General features: G+C 33.9%; 1 protein-coding gene across 8 annotated transcripts in view; it reads left to right on the top strand.

Moving 5' to 3' along the window:
* Window positions 1–20843, top strand: part of LOC106869914 (neurotrimin) — a 1519776-nt gene that overhangs the window by 1105935 nt on the left and 392998 nt on the right. For all 8 annotated transcript variants that reach the window (XM_089360901.1, XM_089360902.1, XM_089360900.1 and 5 more), the window contains one exon: window positions 8571–8704. In XM_089360901.1, coding sequence (XP_089217027.1) covers window positions 8571–8704 — 134 coding nt within the window. The remainder of the gene's footprint in view (window positions 1–8570; window positions 8705–20843) is intronic.

Raw genomic sequence — 20843 nt, 5'->3', positions numbered from 1 at the left:
AAACGAGAATAGGAAAAGAAGCGTTATGCCTAAAATATGACTGAGCATTATATATAAAACTATAAAATTCTGGAGACATGCACTTACAATTGTAACTACATCTATGAACACTCAACTCCAAGCTACGTAAAGTATTTGACCTGGTGAGATATTAAGAAGAACAATATAAATATAGACTTATATTCTTCAATAACAGAAAAAAATGCTATTTTTAAATATAAAATTCAGCATTTCTCTTGTGTTGTTCACTTCGCATCAACATCGTAATATCACATGATGTATAATGTCTATGACAAGGAGTATAGGATCTCTAAAAGTAGCAGAGTTTGCAGAGAACCCATCAAACTAATTGGTTTGACCAAATCTGTCTTTGATAAATATAGTAAAATGCAATATTGTAAAATGCAATTTTAGATGATTTGGTTGTATACATGTAATTGTTTTAGTGCAAGCTGTGTTCCGAACTGTTCAAGGAGGCCCACAATCAATGACGTTTGAGCTAAGGTCAAATATCTGTGTTTAGAATTACATTGTCCGATATTTACATTCTCGTAACGTTAGAGTGTATTTTGTGGAAGATGTGACTTATCTTTCTAACTGCCTAAGCCAACGGGGGAGATGTCAGCGTAGCAGAATTATTGGAAGAGAACATCTAGATTTGGAACTGGAATTAAGAATAATGAACATGTTGATAATGCTAATATTACTTGATGATGTTTATAATATTCAAATTTCGATGAAAATTACCGAAAGGCTAAATCAAAGAATATGATGATACAATGCACCTTTCACATCTTACATAACTACTAATATTCCTCGGAAATGCTTGATATGATTGCTCGAAATTACGCTCCATCGTACAATACTGTACTCTCAGTATGGTATTAGCCTAAACGAAGTATATTATATGATTACTTTAAATTCAAGGTTATTAAATTGTAGAATCGGTCTTACGTTGAAATGCTCCCATAAATATTTCAATAGTGAATAACAAATAACACCTTAATTAAATGTGCTTTTCCAATAATCTAGTAAGCATAATTTTTCTAAAGTGTTTAGCATGCATACATGAATAGCTAAATAACTAAATATCTTAGCATAAAATATCTATGATCATTTTTTATTCTTTCGTCATCTATTGATTCTGTTCTAAGTTTAAATACGTAACTGACTTTCCATAGAATATTATATTCTTTCTTAACGCTCTCTTTGTATGAGACTACATACTGTAGATATTTTCACAGTTCGCTATGAACTTAATCTCTTTTGAGCCTACCTTGGTAACATTGTGATATAACACATTTTTGGATGTATAGGTTTGACTGGTATTTTGTACCTTTTTATTATATATCTAAATATGCTCGCACCACAGAAACGATTCTCATGTTATATTTCTGAAATACTTCTTGGCGATATTTGAATTTACTTATCCTACACGAAGGATTTCCATAGATGTTAACTCTATTCGAATTTATCGGCATCTGATTGTTTCATATCCTTCTCGAAATTTGCGACATACTGAGCACTTTCAAGATATCTACCTGGATGTATTGACCCCTTTTTGCCTCTTTTTATATACGTGTTTGCGTGCGTGATTCTGTATGTGTTTGTGTGTGCATTTGTGTATGTATGTGTGTGAGTTTATTCATGTGTTTTGTTTGTATGTATATGTATATATAGAGATATGTGTATGTACATATATACTTATGCACACTCACAAATACACACTCGCAAATACACACACACACACGTATATATGTATTATATATATTATATATGTGCGTGTGTGTGTCCGTGTGAGTGAGAGAGAGAGAGAGAGAGAGAGAGAGAGAGAGAGATGAAATCAACCCATGTTATTTAAAGCTAATGTACATTTGTCACTTGTCTCAATTTGTCTGCCTAATAAATTACGATAGCTAGCCAAAATCAGAGTTATTATCTTTCGTTTTTACTATATTCATAATTACCCTGTGCACGCAAGCGAGAGCAGGGTATTCTAATCAAACGTCTTTGTTTTTTGTTTTTTGTTTTTTTTGTTTCTTACTTACTTTCTTTCTTTCTTTCTTTCTTTGTGTGTTTGCAAAGTTACTGGAAAACGGCTGAACGGATTTTCACCACATTTAAAAGAAATACTCGTTGGTGTGTGGCTCGAAATGATGAACAGTTGGTTTGATTATCTGATTGTGTGTGTTTGTTTGTGTATATGTACGTGCATGTACGTGCGTACATGTATGTGTGTGCGTGGGCATGTGTGTGTGTGTGTACAGTGATGGAGTCGAATGTTTTGTTTATTTCCCCAAAGTAGAAATACCTATAATCGCAATGCTTAATTTACGACTAGATTTCTTAATTTCACCGGAGTATAAATAATATCCATAATGGTTGTACCTCATTTTTTGGCAATGGAAGTTTATCTATTAGAATGTGGTCATACTATCTTGTTCACTTTCTGTTTCATATGAAATATCTACTTAGATATGCAACTCTATGTTTGTGATTGTGTGTGTACGTGTGCGTGTGTGTACACTCATGGATTCGAGGGTTTCGTTTATTTACGAGTTGATTTAATTTCGCCCATGTAGAAATACCTATGATGATGACACTTTACAAAATTGATAATTCATTTCAATTAAAAAGCTTTGGTAAGCAACGCATTGTAAACCACACTTATAATCTGCGAAAAAAATTATCCGCACGCAGGGTATGCATCACGCGTCCGATGCCGTTTGTTTTTCATTTCTAATGTGCTTACTAGAATTCTTATACACACAGACCCACACTCCTATGTGTGAGCGTGTATATACGTGTGTGTGAGTATGTGCACACACAGAGACACAGACACAAACAGACAGACACACACACACACACACACACACACACATGTATATATATTTATATATATGCAAGCGTGTGTGTGTATATGACCGCTAGCTACTAAAGCTTTCTTTTTGTATTGTGTCTGTTAATTTTCTCCTGTTATTTTCTGTTGACGAGCGTAGACTCGAAACCTAAAAGTCTTTCTCACCTTCCCGAGCGTTAAACTAATACACCTGCTTGTTGTTTACGCACCTGTCTTCGTATTTCGTTTTTTGTAAATCCTAACTATATATATATATATAATAATTTATAGGGTAGCAAAAAAAATTTAGAAATTTTATTTACTACCAGTGGTCTAGCGAGAGTAAAAAACAGTCAATAGACTATGTATTATTCATTTAAAATGCAGAGATACCTATAATAGGACATCTAACCCGCTAGAAAGAGCAGCAAAAGACTACATACCACAAAATTAGGGATAATTTCGAAAGGGAATGAAAAATAAAAACATTTACCAATTTATATTCTGTACCATGGTTTCAAGTCAATTTTAGTAAGATAAAAATTATATATCTTATAAAGGTCGGACTATCATCAGCAGAAATAATCAGACAACATATGAAGCACGAGTCAATAGGGAGCATGGTTCGTGTTTCTATGTCTAATTTTTCAAATTTACCGCGTATTTGCAGTTTACCTAAGCGGCAGCAAATACCAAAATGCCGATTTTCTTTCAGAAATTAGCCCCCCAAAATTTTATCATTATTAATAAATTAATCAGGAGTCATGACCAAGATGAGGCCTGGCCACTTTAGATTGTTCGAAGTTAGAAAACATATATATATAAAACTAAATCAAAAGTAAAAGCAAAGAAAGCAAAAGTCAAAAAGTCAAGACGATGTACTTACCATTACATATATATATATATATATATATACACCCACACAAAAGGCAATTCGTCAGAAAAAGCACTGAGTGCATACATACATACATACATACACACATACATACATGCATACAAGCACAATCACACTCACACACACATACACACGCACAATACATACATACACACACACGCACACATACATATATATATATATATATATATATATATATATATATATATATATATATATATATATATATATATAACGTTTGTATTGTTTTCTCGAACGCGGTCATTTAGAAATAATATTGTCTCACAAGAGAAGTTTTCTAGGCAGACGGGGAAGTATTTGCGTCTGGCCAACTGGCTTGACAGAAGGAAATAAGGCGCAAACATCTCTACCATACAACCTTTAGTGTTATAGTTGACAGTTGCAAACTCTCAATCACAATCACATTCAACCTCTCTCTCTCTCTCTCTCTCTCTCTCTCTCTCTCTCTCTCTCTCTCTCTCTCTCTCTCTCTCTCTCTCTCTCTTTCTTTCTCTTTGCATTATATGTATGTATATATATAGGCGCATGAGTGGCTATAGGCGCAGGAGTGGCTGTGTGGTAAGTAGCCTGCTTACCAACCACATGGTTCTGGGTTCAGTCCAACTGCGTGGCACCTTGGGTAGGTGTCTTCTACTATAGTCTCGGGCCGACCAAAGCCTTGTGAGCGGATTTGGTAGACGGAAACTGAAAGAAGCCTGTCGTATATATGTATATATAAATATATAAATATATATATATGTGTGTGTGTGTGTGTGTGTGTGTGTGTGTGTTTGTGTGTCTGTGTTTGTCCCCCCACCATCGCTTGACAACCGATGCTGGTGTGTTTACGTCCCCGTAACTTAGCGGTTCGGCAAAAAGAGACCGATAGAATAAGTACTAGGCTTACAAATAATAAGTTCTGGGGTCGATTTTCTCGACTAAAGGCGGTGCTCCAGCATGACCGCAGTCAAATGACTGAAACAAGTAAAAGAGAGTAAAGACTATATGTAGATAGATAGATAGATAGATAGATAGATAGATAGATAGATAGATAGATAGATATGTCTCCATGCCTACGTAAAGGAAAAAATAAATTAGAACAAAAGAATCGGCATGAAGTATCATTATAAAAATCCCCCCCCACTGAAATTCAATAAACCAATATATGTATGTTTATGTATGCATGTTTATATATGTGTGTGTGTGTGTGTGTGCGCGTGTATATATATATATATGTATGAATAAAGACACACGCACGCACTTTTCAATTTGATTTTCGTGTATGCTATATGGAATTTTTACATATCCCCAATGCCGGACTGGCGGGTACTGGGAAGAAATAAATGTTGCTCTCTTGAAATATGTGGTGGCAGAATCTCTATAGTGAATTTCCCTGTGTTATAGTAGAACTCGGATATTGATACACGATGTTCATTGTGATATCCATTCATCTACTGTTGACATTAACTGGATAGCAGACTAGTAGCTCATTACTCTTTGACGTGAATCCGCTCCAAACAGCTAAGGAGACGTTCTATTAAGGAACGAAATTATTGTTCATAAATCGGCAACTTATTTTAATGCAAATGATATGAATGACATTGCGACAATGGATGTTATACTATTAATTGTTTCATTTATTGCTGAAATCTTTCTACAGCGTTTCAAATTGATTTGGGTGAAACGCTGTAGAAAATCTATTGTTTCCCATACAACTGAAACATATAGACGTTTGGCTATATCTCGTGATGTAAGGCATATGAACACAGCTCGTTAAAACAAACGTTTGGGAAAATTTAGAAATTTACGAGTCGCTAAATTGCGCTGCGAAATGATACGTTGCAACTGGCGAATGTAGTTTTCAGTTGACTATACTAGTAATACAGTATACTATGAATATTTCATAACGCATCGTATATTGTACAGAATATATAGAGATATGATCCGCAATTAAAATTTTCCCTTCCCATACACATAGTTTCACGTTCAGTCTCATTCCACGGTTTCTGGATTAGGGATATTTTCTACAGGATGCCTGCGCTCACCATTAACGTTTGAGTGTAGTTGGTAGAATGGAAACTGTGTAGAATCCTGTCGCATATAACTATATAAATGCATCCGTATTTGATTTTGTGCATGTTTATGCGTTTACTTCAGCATCACTTGACAATAATTTCTGGGGTCATTATGTATCGGTAACGTAGCAACTCTGCACGTCAGAACGATAGAGTAATACATGGGTGCTACACAACGAAGGAAATGAATAAAAGCAAAAAGCAAAAGAATAAATATCTACTGCATAAATATGTATATAGAAGCGCAGGTGTGGATGTGTGGTAAGTAGTTAGCATTATTAACAATGCGGTTCTGGGTTCAGTCCACTGCGTGGCACCTTGGGCTAGTGTCTTCTTTTGATCGGGCCGACAAAAGCCTTGCGCGTAGATTTGGTTGACGGAAATTGAAAAAGCCCATCGTATACATATATATATATATGTATATATAATGTTTTTGTGTCTGTGTTTTCCCCCTCCCACATCGCTTGACCACCGATGTTGGTTTGTTTGCGTCCCCGTAATTAGCAGTAAGGCAAAAGTACCGATAGAATGAGTACCAGGCTTACAAACAATAAGTGCTGGGGTTGATTTGTTCGACTAACGGTGGTGCTCCAGCATGGCCGCAGTCAAGTAACTGAAACAAATAAAAGAAGAGAAGAATAGAATGTATAACACAAATATATTGATCCATATATGTATACATATATATATATATACCCAGCTCTTCGAAACGCCGGTGTTAAAACGGGGGTAGCTGATGAAGAAGAATGTTCTCTATGTGGCTTGTGTGTTTTCTCGTCTACGTTTTGTTTGCAATCTTCTGTACCCAGATATGCACCTATACATACAGGTGGATGTCGGTATGCACATACCTGTACGTATATATGCATATACTCATTTACTGTTTGTTTATATATATTTATATATATATATATATATATATATATATATATATATATATATATTATATATATATATATATATATATATATATACATATACATAAAACATATTGATCTATAAAATATTGTCATACTATGTTCATCTACAAGATAACACTCTGCACCCTAACAAATTACACAGATATTCGACAATACAGTGTATGATATTCAACATTTTGTGTTACCGTAATGATACCCCTCCATATTCAGCCTGCCACTGTTTCATGTCGTTGTTTATTGCAACAAGATAAACATCGGCGTTGATAGTAGCTTCAACAAAAAGCAACAGCTATATCGACATGTTGTTATTGTTGCATTTAATGGTGGCGATGAATCTCTCTCTCTCTCTCTCTCTCTCTCTCTCACACACACACACACACACACACACACACACACACACACGCACGCACGCACACACATACACACACATCCACACACGCACGCACGCACATACACGCATATTTATATACATACCTACACTAACATACACACACACACACACACACACACACACACACACACACACATATATATATATATATATATATATATATATATATATATATATATATATACATATACCTCAGTTTTTATAAATATATTTCGTGCAAAAAGAGTAAAGGAAAATGAAAACAAGACATGAAGGTCCAAGAATATGAATGCGTTTACTAAAAATATAAGAATTCTGGAAACATGCAATTACGACGGACCTACATTATAGAACATTCAACTATACGTTGTTTGAAGTTTATAGCCAGGTTGTATATTGAGAAGAGCAATTTTAAGTCATGTTTTTTCTTCAATAACCAAAACGAAACAGTTTTTAAAATAAAATTGTTTGCCTCTTTTTTTACCTTGTGTCTTTCACTTGTCCTCAGCTGATTTTGTCATATGAACCGTGACGCACGCAATTGAAATGCAGGAACTGCTAACTCAATAGAAATTCCATTAGACTACAATAATTGTCGAAAAGCATTTACTATAAATATACAGCATGAGTTTATATTTGTATACACTCATGTTACTTATCCTTAGGTCATATCTGTTTATCCAGCACTTTGATTAAGAACATACTTTCCTATAAGCTGTTAATATGTTTGCCTTTTTGAGTTCACATCTAACACGAGTTGAATATTTCACTCAATTTATGCCAAATGTATATACTGGTTTCAAATTTTGACACAAGTTCAGCAACATTAAGGAAGGAGTGAAGTTGATCAGATAGACCCCAGTGCTCTTCAAGTACTTATTTTATCGACCCCGAATAAATGAAAGGCACAGTCTGCGGAATTTGAATTAAGAACCTAAAGACGGACGAAAACGCGGCTAAGTTTTTGTCCGGCATGCAAACGGTTCTGCCACTTCACCTCCTTCTCAAATATATATTATGTATTTATCCATGTATGCATGTATCAGTCTATCTGCCAGCGTATTATGCATATAGACAGAATCAAATCCGAACCTCTCGTAATTAGTGGAAACTGGAGACTGCCGATAAGAGCTTGAGGTTCATTTTAATGATATAATATAAAATTATTATTAGTGTAATTATCATTATCATTAATATTGCCAAAATTATCCACCTCCTCCTCCATATCACGATTATTACCAATAGCTTCTACATCCTCGTGACTGCCATTATAGTCTTCATAATTAAACGCAAAAGATTATTTACCACTGGAAACTTATTAACTGTTTAATTTTGTGTATTGATTTTCAAATCTTATTATTATATGTTTCTCTGTTTTACAAACATAGAAAAATTGTACCGAAAAATTGTTATGTTTATCTCACACGTTATACATAGTAAAATTAATTCTAATATTCAATTCCAATTTCAGTAATTGGTGTTATTATGCCGAGCATCATGTCGACACAAATACCGAGATTTCTTCCGACCCCAACCAATGTCACATACAGACGAGGGCAATTAGCAACGTTGCGGTGTTCCGTAGATAAATTGGGAACAAAATTTGTGAGTGTAATATATTTTACATTTCCTATATTTTTCAAATATGCTTCACAATGTGCACCCACGCAAAAAAATATGCATCGGCATGTGCACCCACGGAAAACAAAATCACATGTATATATTGACAGATTCAGACATGCAAACAAAATCACACATAAGCACACACATCAAACAGACAAATATATTTATGAACGTTGTGTAAACTTACTTAAATCAGAATCCACATACTATAAAGATCAGAAGATTGAGTGCCGCATATCCGAGCAGAATTTTCATATATTTTTTAACTTTATAAACACATTTACCCACAAATTTTATATATTATAGATGCTTTCGTATTTTTCCATCCATCTAACATTTTTAAGCTGCTTTTCTTTGTTTTTATTAAACACAACGAACACACACCTGAATGTTGGCTGTTCATTATGTACATACAATATGTTAAAGAACTATGGAAACATCTAAGAAAATATTACAATTTTACTTTCAGTAACATTAATCTAGTCTAGATAAAAATAAACTGATTTATTGCCAACTATATTTATATATTTTTTCGAAAACAAAATGGTTAAATTCAAGTGTATTGTAATCAGATGTCACCTTTAGAAAGGTTGATTAACATAACATTTTACACTAGAAATGTAACGCCAGAACTACCAGGCGATTCATGTCAGTACTCACTGTTTGTAAGGTCTACAATGGTTTTACAATAAGCTGTGCCAATTAGCCTGATTCGGTGAGTTGCACAGTGTGTTGGTTTTAGTGTTGTGATTGCAAAGTACAATGATTTGTAGTAATATGTAATGCTGAAAGTTAAAGCACATTGAACAAAAGTTTACTTCATTTTAGTTTGTTTTATTTCTGGAAATTAATTTCATAATTCAACCATAGACTGGAAATTATGTATAATCTACAAACTCAGATCTTGCGATTACATTAGTTCCATTTCCATGACTGATTATCTGTAATCAAAGTTTCCTCAACGAAACAACGAAGAAGAAACAAGAAATCCGAAATTAGGGACCAACTGTTGCTCGTCCTCCAGGATAGGAAGTTACCAACCAGGTTCTGAGTTTATACTGTTTTCTTCCAGTTTGTAGCATTTTAGTTCAGTTCATTAAGTAATGATTTTATCCTCTTACTGAGATTGGGAATGTAGCTGCGACTTTATTGATAGTCGATTTGTGTAAAATATTATTTTATTCTGAAAGTTTAAAATATCTCAGTATAATAAGAAAAAAATATGATCTTGCCCGAACTGAAGTGCTCTTTGATGATCTGTTATCTCAGTAAAGAATATCGTACCTTAAACGATTAACAATTTTCCAGCTGAGGTTTTCTTTTAAGCGTAATTATAAATTCCAACAACTCTACGAAGCTACTCACGGCATTACTGGTTAAGCACAACATCACAATAGAGTAGAAAATATATTACTGGGTTTTATTTTCAAATACCCCTTTCATAACAGTGTCTAAAATATCCATGTATCTAAGCTTAAATTTTTGACTCCCCAACATAAATAATCTATTCTTAGTGATGATATTGCGTCTGATGTTCAACTGGAAATTATGCAAATGATACATTATTTCAATATGCCACCAACTTAACGTCTTTAAGACGAAGTTTTAATTAGGCCTGTTTTCAAAGTGACAATGTTTGTGCATGTTTGAGTAACTAACAAGATGTGTGTCATGAGTAATTATGATGCAACAATGTAAGGTATTACAAACAGATGCTAACAACTTGATGTGAGGTAATTTAAAAACAAAATCTACAGTCGATTAAGTCGGTCCAGGACTTGAATTGCACCTTTTTTTTTTAAACCTATAATTAAACTTAGAACGTACAGAACTAAAATAAATACCACATTGATTTCATTCGATATTTAATCATTCTGCTGATCAAACGACTCCATTTTAGAGAAATCGTGCAATTCTGATTTACTAAACTTGACTGTTTAATTTTGAAAAAAAAAAGTGGGTTAATATTACTGAAACAAAATAACAAGAGGACGTTTTATAATTATATGAATGAGAAATTGCTGAACTTGATTAAATGCGGCAGTTTCATAGCATGTCGCGCATTGATAATGAAATGAGCGTACGTACAAATGTATGCAGAGAATTATCGCTAATACGTAACGTTAGATTATCACCAGATTCCTCACATTCTTCTCCAATACGCATACATACCCGTATATACTCATACATGTATATAAATATATATGTGTAAATATGTACACACTCACATATATACTCAAACATCCTCCTAGATATTCGGGCTTCTGTACAGTTTCCTATGACTGAAATAAATTGACACTTCATGCTGAACCTAAAGCTATGGTAGAATTCACTTTTCACATGTCGCCGAGTAGGACTGACACTATAAATGGTGTTTGGAAGTGAAATAATAATCAACAAATATTTCAGACCTTGTTTCCGAAACACAGGGACGAATGTGATTTACAAATTATTCAAGGGATTTCAAAATTGTATCGTCACTAGATAGCTATTCTGCGGAATCCGTATTTTTTATATAATAGCATGGATGCCTCCCATACAAAACTGAATAAAAATGTGATTGAATAGCAGAAAGCTGCTCTAATTGATTATAGTAACTTGTGATAGCCTCTGTATAACAGCTTAGATACTATGTTTTTAGGAATGTGCCTTTGTGTTAGCTGACATTGTGTTGTAAGTAAAAATGAGTATTTCGAAAATATTTCAAACAGTTAAGTAAAATGAGACATAAATACAACGACTACAACATAATAGATAATAGTAGCAACATATAATCATCTCTGACATCAATACTTCCTCATGAGAGGTATTGATATATGATCCTAGTTTCGAAAATGTAAAGGTATCAATTGGACTCATTGTGTGAAATTGAAGCTAAATGACAAATGTATTATTTGAAATAGTTCACTGAAAGGGTTACTGGCTAAGAGCAGGTTATATTACGAAGGTGACTACGTCATTCGTAATATCGTAGACATCTGTAAACATTCAATTGTGATCAAAGAAATAACCTGAAAGAGACCGAGTATATAGTCAAAAGAATGTAATAGCGACGCAGATATATTGTTAGGTGAATTATATGTACACATGACTATTAGATGAATAGCGAGCAAATGACAGAGTGATCGTGATAGAGATAGTAATGCATATAGAATGCTAGATCGATGAACGTATGGGTGAGAGGAGAATGCAAGTTGATTAATAATATAGAGGTAAGTATTTTGAGTGTGAAACAAACATAAAACATAAATATTGTGCAGAATAGAAGAAATATTTACTTCACGTTACAATTAAAGTTTAGCTTTCACCCAGGCAATGTTAGAAAATATTCGTTATTCATTAAAAATTGCAATTAATTTTCCTTAAAAGTTGCACACATGCTAAATATTATTTGTATTACGCTCAGCTGATGACCAGAAGATGAGTTTTCAATAAACAACTTAGAAATCACAAACACCACAAATATTACTTATAGCTTCATCTGCTTCGAGATCCATCGTTCCCCCCAAAATTATGTTTCCGATGATCGCAGTGTGAAAGCTTTCAGTTTAATTTTACGTGCTATCAATTTAGAAATTTAGCAGCATCTTTCAAATATACTATGGCAGATTTTAATCCTAGAAGAAAGTATAATCATAAAATATTATACGGTTAAATAACATGTTCATAAATATTGTTTTGTTGCTGAACAAATAGCCAATGCTACTCATAATTAGAACGAAAGACAAGATTGAATGAAAGAGAGACACGAATGCATATAAATGCATATAAATGTTCTTATGTGAAGTAGGTATATGTTATGATCTTCACACTGTTTTTAAGTTTTAAATCTAAAATTATAAGCAAAGAAAACACTTGTTCAAATATAGAAATACGCTATATTTATATGCAAATACATATTGTTGCGCTCACTATCACCAGATGGTGAGTTTGAATCCCAGACCGGTCTGCGTGTTGTGCTCTTGAGCAAACCCTTGCTCTAGTGCTGTGTGGGGACCAGGCATGTCAAAGAATAGACCCAACATTTTCTCAGTGTGTCGTAAAAGACGACTAAAAGAGGTTGAGGTATGAGTCGCACTCTAACCTCGTAAATCTTCACCAGCAACGACCAGTTGTCGCCTGAGTGCTGTAAAATTGTTAGGGAACCTTCAACAAATGGTGGATGCGGCGACGCGCTATTACAATGCATGCGCACATACTATATATATATAGACATCGAAGATAATTTAGTAATGTTACACTACTCAAGCGGTAAATAGCTTTATCAAAGAGCACAGCACAAAATCGGAGGTCAAATGTGAGCTAATGTGTATTAAATGGAGTTGCAACACCATACTCGATAAGTATTGTGTGCTGAAATAAACAAGACTTTCAGATACTAAAAAAAATATTCCAGCAATGCCTCAGACCCTTGGAGATTGATTATTTCATTTTGAATTTTTGGCATTTTTTGGAGGGGATTTATGTGAGATCTGCATATATGTTTGAGAAAGAAACTGAACAGAAACGGAATACGATATAGAAAAACAAACAATGAAGGTATGAAGTCTGGAAGAAGGAAAAGAAGGAGGCGAGAGAGAAGAAGGAGGGGAAAGTGGAGGAGGAGGAGGAGGAAGAGGAGGAGGAGGAAGAGGAGGTGGAGGAAGACGGGGAGGAGGAGGAGAAAAAGGTAAAGAGAAAGAAGAAGAAGAAGAAGAAGAAGAAGAAGAAGAAGAAGAAGAAGAAGAAGAAGAAGAAGAGGAAAAGAAGAAGCGGAAGAAAAATTAGGAAGTAGAAAGGAAGGAATAAAAAAGTAGTAGTAGTAGTAGTAGTAGTAGTAGTAGTAGTAGTAGTAGTAGTGGTAGCAGCAGCAGCAGCAGCAGCAGCAGAAGAAGAAGAAGAAGAAGAAGAAGAAGAAGAAGAAGGCGAAGGGGAAGAATAAGAGGAAAAGAAGAAGTGGAAGAAAAATTAGGAAGTAGAAAGGAAGGAATAAAAAAGTAGTAGTAGTAGTAGTAGTAGTAGTAGTAGTAGTAGTAGCAGCAGCAGCAGCAGCAGAAGAAGAAGAAGAAGAAGAAGAAGAAGGCGAAGGGGAAGAATAAGAGGAAAAGAAGAAGTGGAAGAAAAATTAGGAAGTAGAAAGGAAGGAATAAAAAGTAGTAGTAGTAGTAGTAGTAGTAGTAGTAGTAGTAGTAGTAGTAGTAGCAGCAGCAGCAGCATAAGAAGAAGAAGAAGAAGAAGAAGAAGAAGAAGAAGAAGAAGAAGAAGAAGAAGAAGAAGGCGAAGGGGAAGAATAAGAGGAAAAGAAGAAGCGGAAGAAAAATTAGGAAGTAGAAAGGAAGGAATAAAAAAGTAGTAGTAGTAGTAGTAGTAGTAGTAGTAGTAGTAGTAGCAGCAGCAGCAGCAGCATAAGAAGAAGAAGAAGGAGACTAAGAAGAAGGAAGAAGTGGCAAGAACGTTCCAATAGAAGTCGCAACCAAACATAATGATTTCATAGTTTCTTAGGAAGCGTTGTAGTTTAGACTGGAATTCTAGACTTGAATAGAATTTGAAATGATGCCTTGACGAATAGTGAAGTGCATTGAAAGTAGTATGTATTGAAGTTAAAGGAAATTCTCATAATACTACTGATCAAAATGTAAGGAAAGTTATCAATAAAATATGCTGATAAATATATTAATAGGTATATTTGAAAAAGAAATGGCCTAAAGTAATTACTAAAGAAAAATAATTATTCTATTTAAAATTATTATTATTATCATCATCATCATTATTATCATCATCATAATCATCATCATAATCATCATCACCATTATTAGTTATCAAACGGACATGAAAGCAATTATAGAATATTGAAAAAAATGTGAAATTTTGAAGTGATAATAAATGAAATGACGAGAAACTAAAATATTTCCAGGATAGCGACTGAAGTCGATGTAAAGAACTTTTATAAGTTTGAAAAAGCTACTACAGACCTACATATCGACACACCTAGAAATATTTTAGCAAAATGTTCACTATTATACATGAGTCTCTAAATAAATATATCACTGCGTAAATGCAATCCATCACGGCCGATCTTGCCAATCAGTTTCGCAGTAGGGGTTCAAATGAGTGTTAGGTAACAATCCGATTATAAAACACTGCGCTCTTTAGGGTTAGCCGTTATTGAATAGAATATGTCTATTTTTGGGGGTGAACAGGCACATCCAGTTTGTGGTTGCAGTGAAAAATACTATAAAACGAACCGAGCAAGAGTGAAGAGAGTGCACGTCGGCGAGAGTTTCCTGAAAAAGAGTTTATGGGAAATGTGGGTATCTTTAAGTTTGGTGTTCTTGTAGAAAGGAAATGTGTGTTGTGTACTATATGTATAGTGATTGCAGTGGGGTGTACACATCTGTGTTCTTTAGTGTGCTTTCTTGAAGCATTTATGTATGCATGCAGTGTATGTAGGGGTACAAAGATGTGTCGGGGATTATATTAAGAGTGTGTGTAAAAAGAGTATTGGGAGGATGTCCGTCGTGCTAGGATGTATGCGTTTGTGTATGCTCTGGTCAAACTCATTGACATACTCCCAGGTATTGGTGAAGGATGGGCCGAAGCTGGGGGACATATGCTTATAGTAAGGATGGGGCACGCATGTATGATAGACGTGCTTCCTTTCATATGAGCAAGGATTACAATTTTTACTTCTGCAGTTCAGGTAGATTATTTGGTGCTGGGAGCTCTTTAATATCGCTCTCTTCTCAACCAGGCATAATCTGCACTTCCTGCTGCTACTGAAGTACACATTACATTTCTCTAGAATCCTCTATTTTATGCTACATTCGGAAGCACGTTTTTTCAACAACCATATGTGCATGGCTAGGGTTGTGGCGTTGCATCTCTCTGGGACATTGAAGCGGGACTTTTGATCATTATATCTGATTCTGAAGGGGCATTCGATTGCTCCTACGTACTTACGATTGTTTGGTTGTCAATTTGGTCCAATTGGTCTGACTCGTATACGACAGTCTCGGTATTACAGAGGTTGTTCATTTGACATGTTGTGTTGCTCCTTCATGAGCATCCTGCTTCTGTCTCAGGTGTGGGCCTACCTTATAAAATCTTATTTTATTTTGGGTGCCCAGCTAAAACTCGCAGGATGTGCCTATTAAATAATTTACTGAACCAATTTGTACGGGGGAAGTGCTTGTTTTATCAGTGTGTGACAACAAAAAAGCACAGACTATTCAATACTACTCCCGAATGGGTAATTTTTCCCGTTTAATACTTCATTTTGCACTCATTGAACGTTTTCCACAGTCCTAAATTATTGTAATGGTATATGATAACCAAATAGTTGGTTTATGTCGCCTTTTGAAAAGTCGTTGATTTCTATGTCATGCGCATAGTACTTCAACATGCTCGTTTGTCACACAGATACCCTTTAATAAAATTCTCTGTTAACCCTCCTACTGATTTCTGTGCGCTGAGAACAAAGTTATAACATTTGAAAAGGATATGACCTACATATAATTAGGATAGCACAAGGAAAGCAATAACGGTCTACTAATCGCATAGAATGATTTCATATGATAGATTGTGAGGTATTTTAGAATTAAAATACACGTCAGTGGTCCATAATTTCCAGAAATTTGCATATGAAGAATCTACCTCTGAGAAAATACACTGTCATGAAAGAAAATGTATCAGCTTTTTCTCAAAAAAATTATTTCATAACTTAGACCTACCAAAGACCACAAAAGTGCTTAATTACTTTCTGGATGAAGCCATTTCTGCAATCTCATAAACGATTTTGTAAGAAATGCCAACATCTCATATGGGATTAAGGCGGCAAGCCAGCAGAATCGATGGTACGTAGGGCAAAGTGCCTAGCGGTATTTCGTTCAAATCCGTTGAGTTCGATTTTGCTTCTCATTCATTGGGGATTGATAAAATAAGTACCAGTTGAGTAATAGGGTCGAGGTTATCGGCTTATTCACTTTCTGACCTTGTGCCAATATTTGAATTCAATGTTTCATATGGGAGTTTCTTTATCAGCAGACTTCGTACAAGTCAGCAGTTGAATGAATATTGCTAATATGTAAGCAAGTGGTCCATAGCTACAGACAACGCCGGCCTATTTGGTTGCGTTAGAGAGACAATAAATAAATTTTAGGTGATTGAATGCAGTTTCTTAAGGTTTAGAAGCCGCCGAAAAAAACTTTACTCGTTAAAACACAAACTAGTGGAACATAGTACATCACTATATGTCTAAGAAATATAGAACACACAGGTAAGATACAAAATATCACACAGATAAAGTACAATATCACACCGATAAAATATAAACTATTTTTTAAAGTAATGATATTTATCTCCAGGAAAAATATATAGCAGAATATAAACCTGCGGATGAAAAAAAAATCAAAAAAGGATATAACAGAATATATGCAAAAAATATTAATATTTTCTTTAGACATTTATTTATGAATATATACCAATATAACACATATACACGTGGTTGTGGGGTTTTGTATTGTTTCTCTTTTGTTACCGACATTGTCTACTGATTCGTTTCGTTTCAGATCTTTTCCTAGTTTTGCCATAGCTTGTGTTTGTTTAATGATAGCTCTGCACACACAATTTCTTTCTGTTACTCTTCTTATCTTATAGTTTCGCTTACAATGTCTGCTCACTTATTCCCCAGCAGTTTTTGTCGGTAATATCAATATTGTGAACAATATTGTCAGAAGGTATTGTAATTGTAATGATATTAGAAACCTGGTGATGAGTGATCAAACTTGTCTGTGTCTCTCATCAATCCTTGCTGATTTTTTCTGATTTTTCTTGTATATTAATTTGTCGTCTCACTGCACCTTTTCTGTGCCTTTGTCTAATGTCATCTTTACAGAAATTATGGCTTTGGGTCCCACGGCCAGTCGTAAACTTTTTCTATCGAAGAGTTTATTCAATTCAAATTTTACATACTATTATTCATAGCGTCATCTGTTTCAACATCCATCGTTGCACGGAAATTATTTCACGAACTCTTGTAGTTTACAAAATCTTATACATTATTTACATTATTTATATTTGACGGATATTTGTCCTCATCTTGCTTGTTGTTAACAAAAAGCTTTGGATGATGTACTCTCCAACCTTCATCAGGTGTCCTGGGGGAATTTCGAATTTGGGTTCTCATTCCTAAGGTATTTTTCCGGTGTTGTTGTTGTTGTTGTTGTTATTATTATTATTATTATTATTATTATCATTATTATTATTATTCAGAATCGTGGGGTTAGTATCCCGCGCTCTTAACTATTACGTCATATGCCCGTGGGTAATTATGGAGTGAATTGTAGGGCTTATAGATCTAATATTTTCCTACTATTCCTTAATACTGGTTCCAATATACTAATCCTATCTGCACTAGGTCTGCTACCGGGAACCAATGGGGCTGGGAAGCAAGCTTCTTGTCACACAGCACTCCTCCGCCTAAGTATATATATATATATATATATATATATATTCTTCATAGCCATTTATACCCATCACATTGAATATTTATCTCCATATTGTACATCTAATCGTGAAACTCTCCCCAATTATTTAATTAATCGTTAGATCTTTAGCATAACTTCTATATCTGCCGACTAGAACTCTCTATGATATTCAATTTTAGATTTATTGTATACTTATCATATACTAATATTAATGCGTTCTTTCGCATAAACCCCAGCAAATGTGCTACGTAGAACGAGATAAGGATTCATGACATTTCAAATTTCACGAAATAGTAACACCCGACATCGCAATTGAAAGACTTTCCTTCTCCATTTTCTTAATACTTGTCTTCTTACATCCATCTCCCCCTCCTTTTTGAAGTTGGGCAATGTACACAGACGGAAGAAACAGATGAAAATATACAAATCGTCACCCCAAGTATTGTTCAGTATCGATAGTAGGCGTACATGTTTCTTTTGGAAACGTACCACAGGATCTAACAAGTTTGATCTTGCAATCGAGAAATCCTAATAAACGACAAGGAATGTATGGAGCAGGTGAGAAACCTAGAACATCTTTCAAACCTCATTCAATGCGCTTGTTATGACATTAAGAATATAGATGTATTATAAGATGAGCTGAAATGTTCTGCATAATAGATATAAACATGTATCTCAACCTATTAATCAAAATCAGTAGCACTATGTGCATAATATTTGGTATTAACGACTATATGTCCATACAATTTGAGACTAAAGGCTTTGCCCCTATCAGCAAGGTAGACTATAGATTTAAACCCGCATATCACATGCATTACATGTGAATATCACAGACTTTATCTGTCTAATAGCTCCAAAACAAGGCTAATCAATCCTACCAAAAACTGAGCTCGGTATAGATACTAAGCAGTTTCTAGTTTCGTGTGCTCCAGTATGGATGTCTTTCAGTGATTTAAAAAAGTATAAGTATTAAAAGTATGTGAGGATTCGATTGTACGTATATGTTTCACATATTTCTGAAATAAAAAGAAAAAGTCCTCTCTGATAACATTTGAGCTCAGAACGTAGAGGCTCATAGATATATACAATAATATAATTAAAATCAACAATCTATGGTAGTGGGAGGTGCATTCTCTAGGTAATACCAAACTTCTAATTTTTCCGATGCTTACTACTGAAATAAGATGATGTTTTAAAGAAAAATCTATATCTAAAAGAAAAATATATATTTAAAAAATGTACCCATATCTATGCCCACACACAAACACATATATGTATGCGTACTTATATATACATACATACACGTATGCACACAAACTCACATATGGGTATGTGTGTGTATGTATATATATATATATATATATATATATATATATATATATATATATATATATACACATATATATGAATATAGATATGTGTACATATATGTGTGTATGTGCGCGTGTGTGTACATGTAATATGTTGGTATGTGTATATACTTATATATGTGCGCATATGTATTTTATATATATATATATATATATATATATATATATATATATATATATATATATATATATATATATATATATATATATATATATATATATATATATATATATATATATATATGTATATATATATGTACGAATACGTCTATATTTGTTTACTTGTATGTAGTTGCACATGCGCTGGAGTCTGTGTGTCTCTTTACATTTCAGTGAACCTGTTCATAATTACTAATATAATTAGTTTATTTACTGTTGCTATTATTACGATTCTTGACTGTATTGTTCCTGTTGCTGTGCAATATTCTTTGAAAAAAGTCGAGAAGCCAATTTAAAATAAAAACCGAAAATACATATATATTGATAAAAAAGTATTCCTTCTAAGTTTGTCGGTAATTTCGTTTGCGGTTGTATATATTCTTCATCTACTATTTGTTTCAGGTTTATTTCTTTTTTTGGAAACTACAAGATATTGTCAAAAGCACTTTCATTCCTAGAGATAGGCTTTTAAATACCTCTTTCTTAGCATCAATATTGAATTTATGTTTCCTTGGTTTTAATATACCACAATGACTACCGGTTTATTTATTTTATTTATTTTTTTTTATGTATGCCATATGCAAACTTCAGAATTGCGTTTTATTTCGGCTTTTGCTTTATTTTTCAAAACACATACGTAAAACCTGGAAAATACAGCTTTTATTAGTTTAATATTTTTATTCACTCCTGACAGCCAGATTTTTTTTTGTTTACGTTATTTTGTGTTTCTTTTTCTTTTATTTCACTTTTGTGAATGTCATTTTCAATATGTGTTTGGGGAGTTTTCCTTTTCTTTCTTGCCACATATTTTCATTCTTTTTGAAGCGTTATATCAATTTGCAAAGCACTCAAGGAAATGGTCATTCTCTTGCACTAGATGTTTCTTTGAAATTAGTTTGCACATTTTCAATACTTATTTTACTCACAACAACAACTTCTGCGGCTGCTGCTGCTACTGCTACTGCGACTACAACTACTACTACTACTACTACTACTACTACTACTACTACTACTACTACTACTACTACTATTGTGGCTATTTTGGTGAGATCGCTGTTGCTCTATAAAATGAGCATTTGCAAGAAATTATTATTGTTATTATTATTATTATTATTACTGTTATTGTTA

This window comes from Octopus bimaculoides, chromosome 12 (genome assembly GCF_046866305.1).
Source record: "Octopus bimaculoides isolate indiv1 chromosome 12, ASM4686630v1, whole genome shotgun sequence".
In the NCBI taxonomy this organism is placed as follows: Eukaryota; Metazoa; Mollusca; class Cephalopoda; order Octopoda; family Octopodidae; genus Octopus; species Octopus bimaculoides.
Note: the sequence above shows the minus strand (reverse complement) of the source record. Positions and strands in the feature narration are given on the sequence as shown.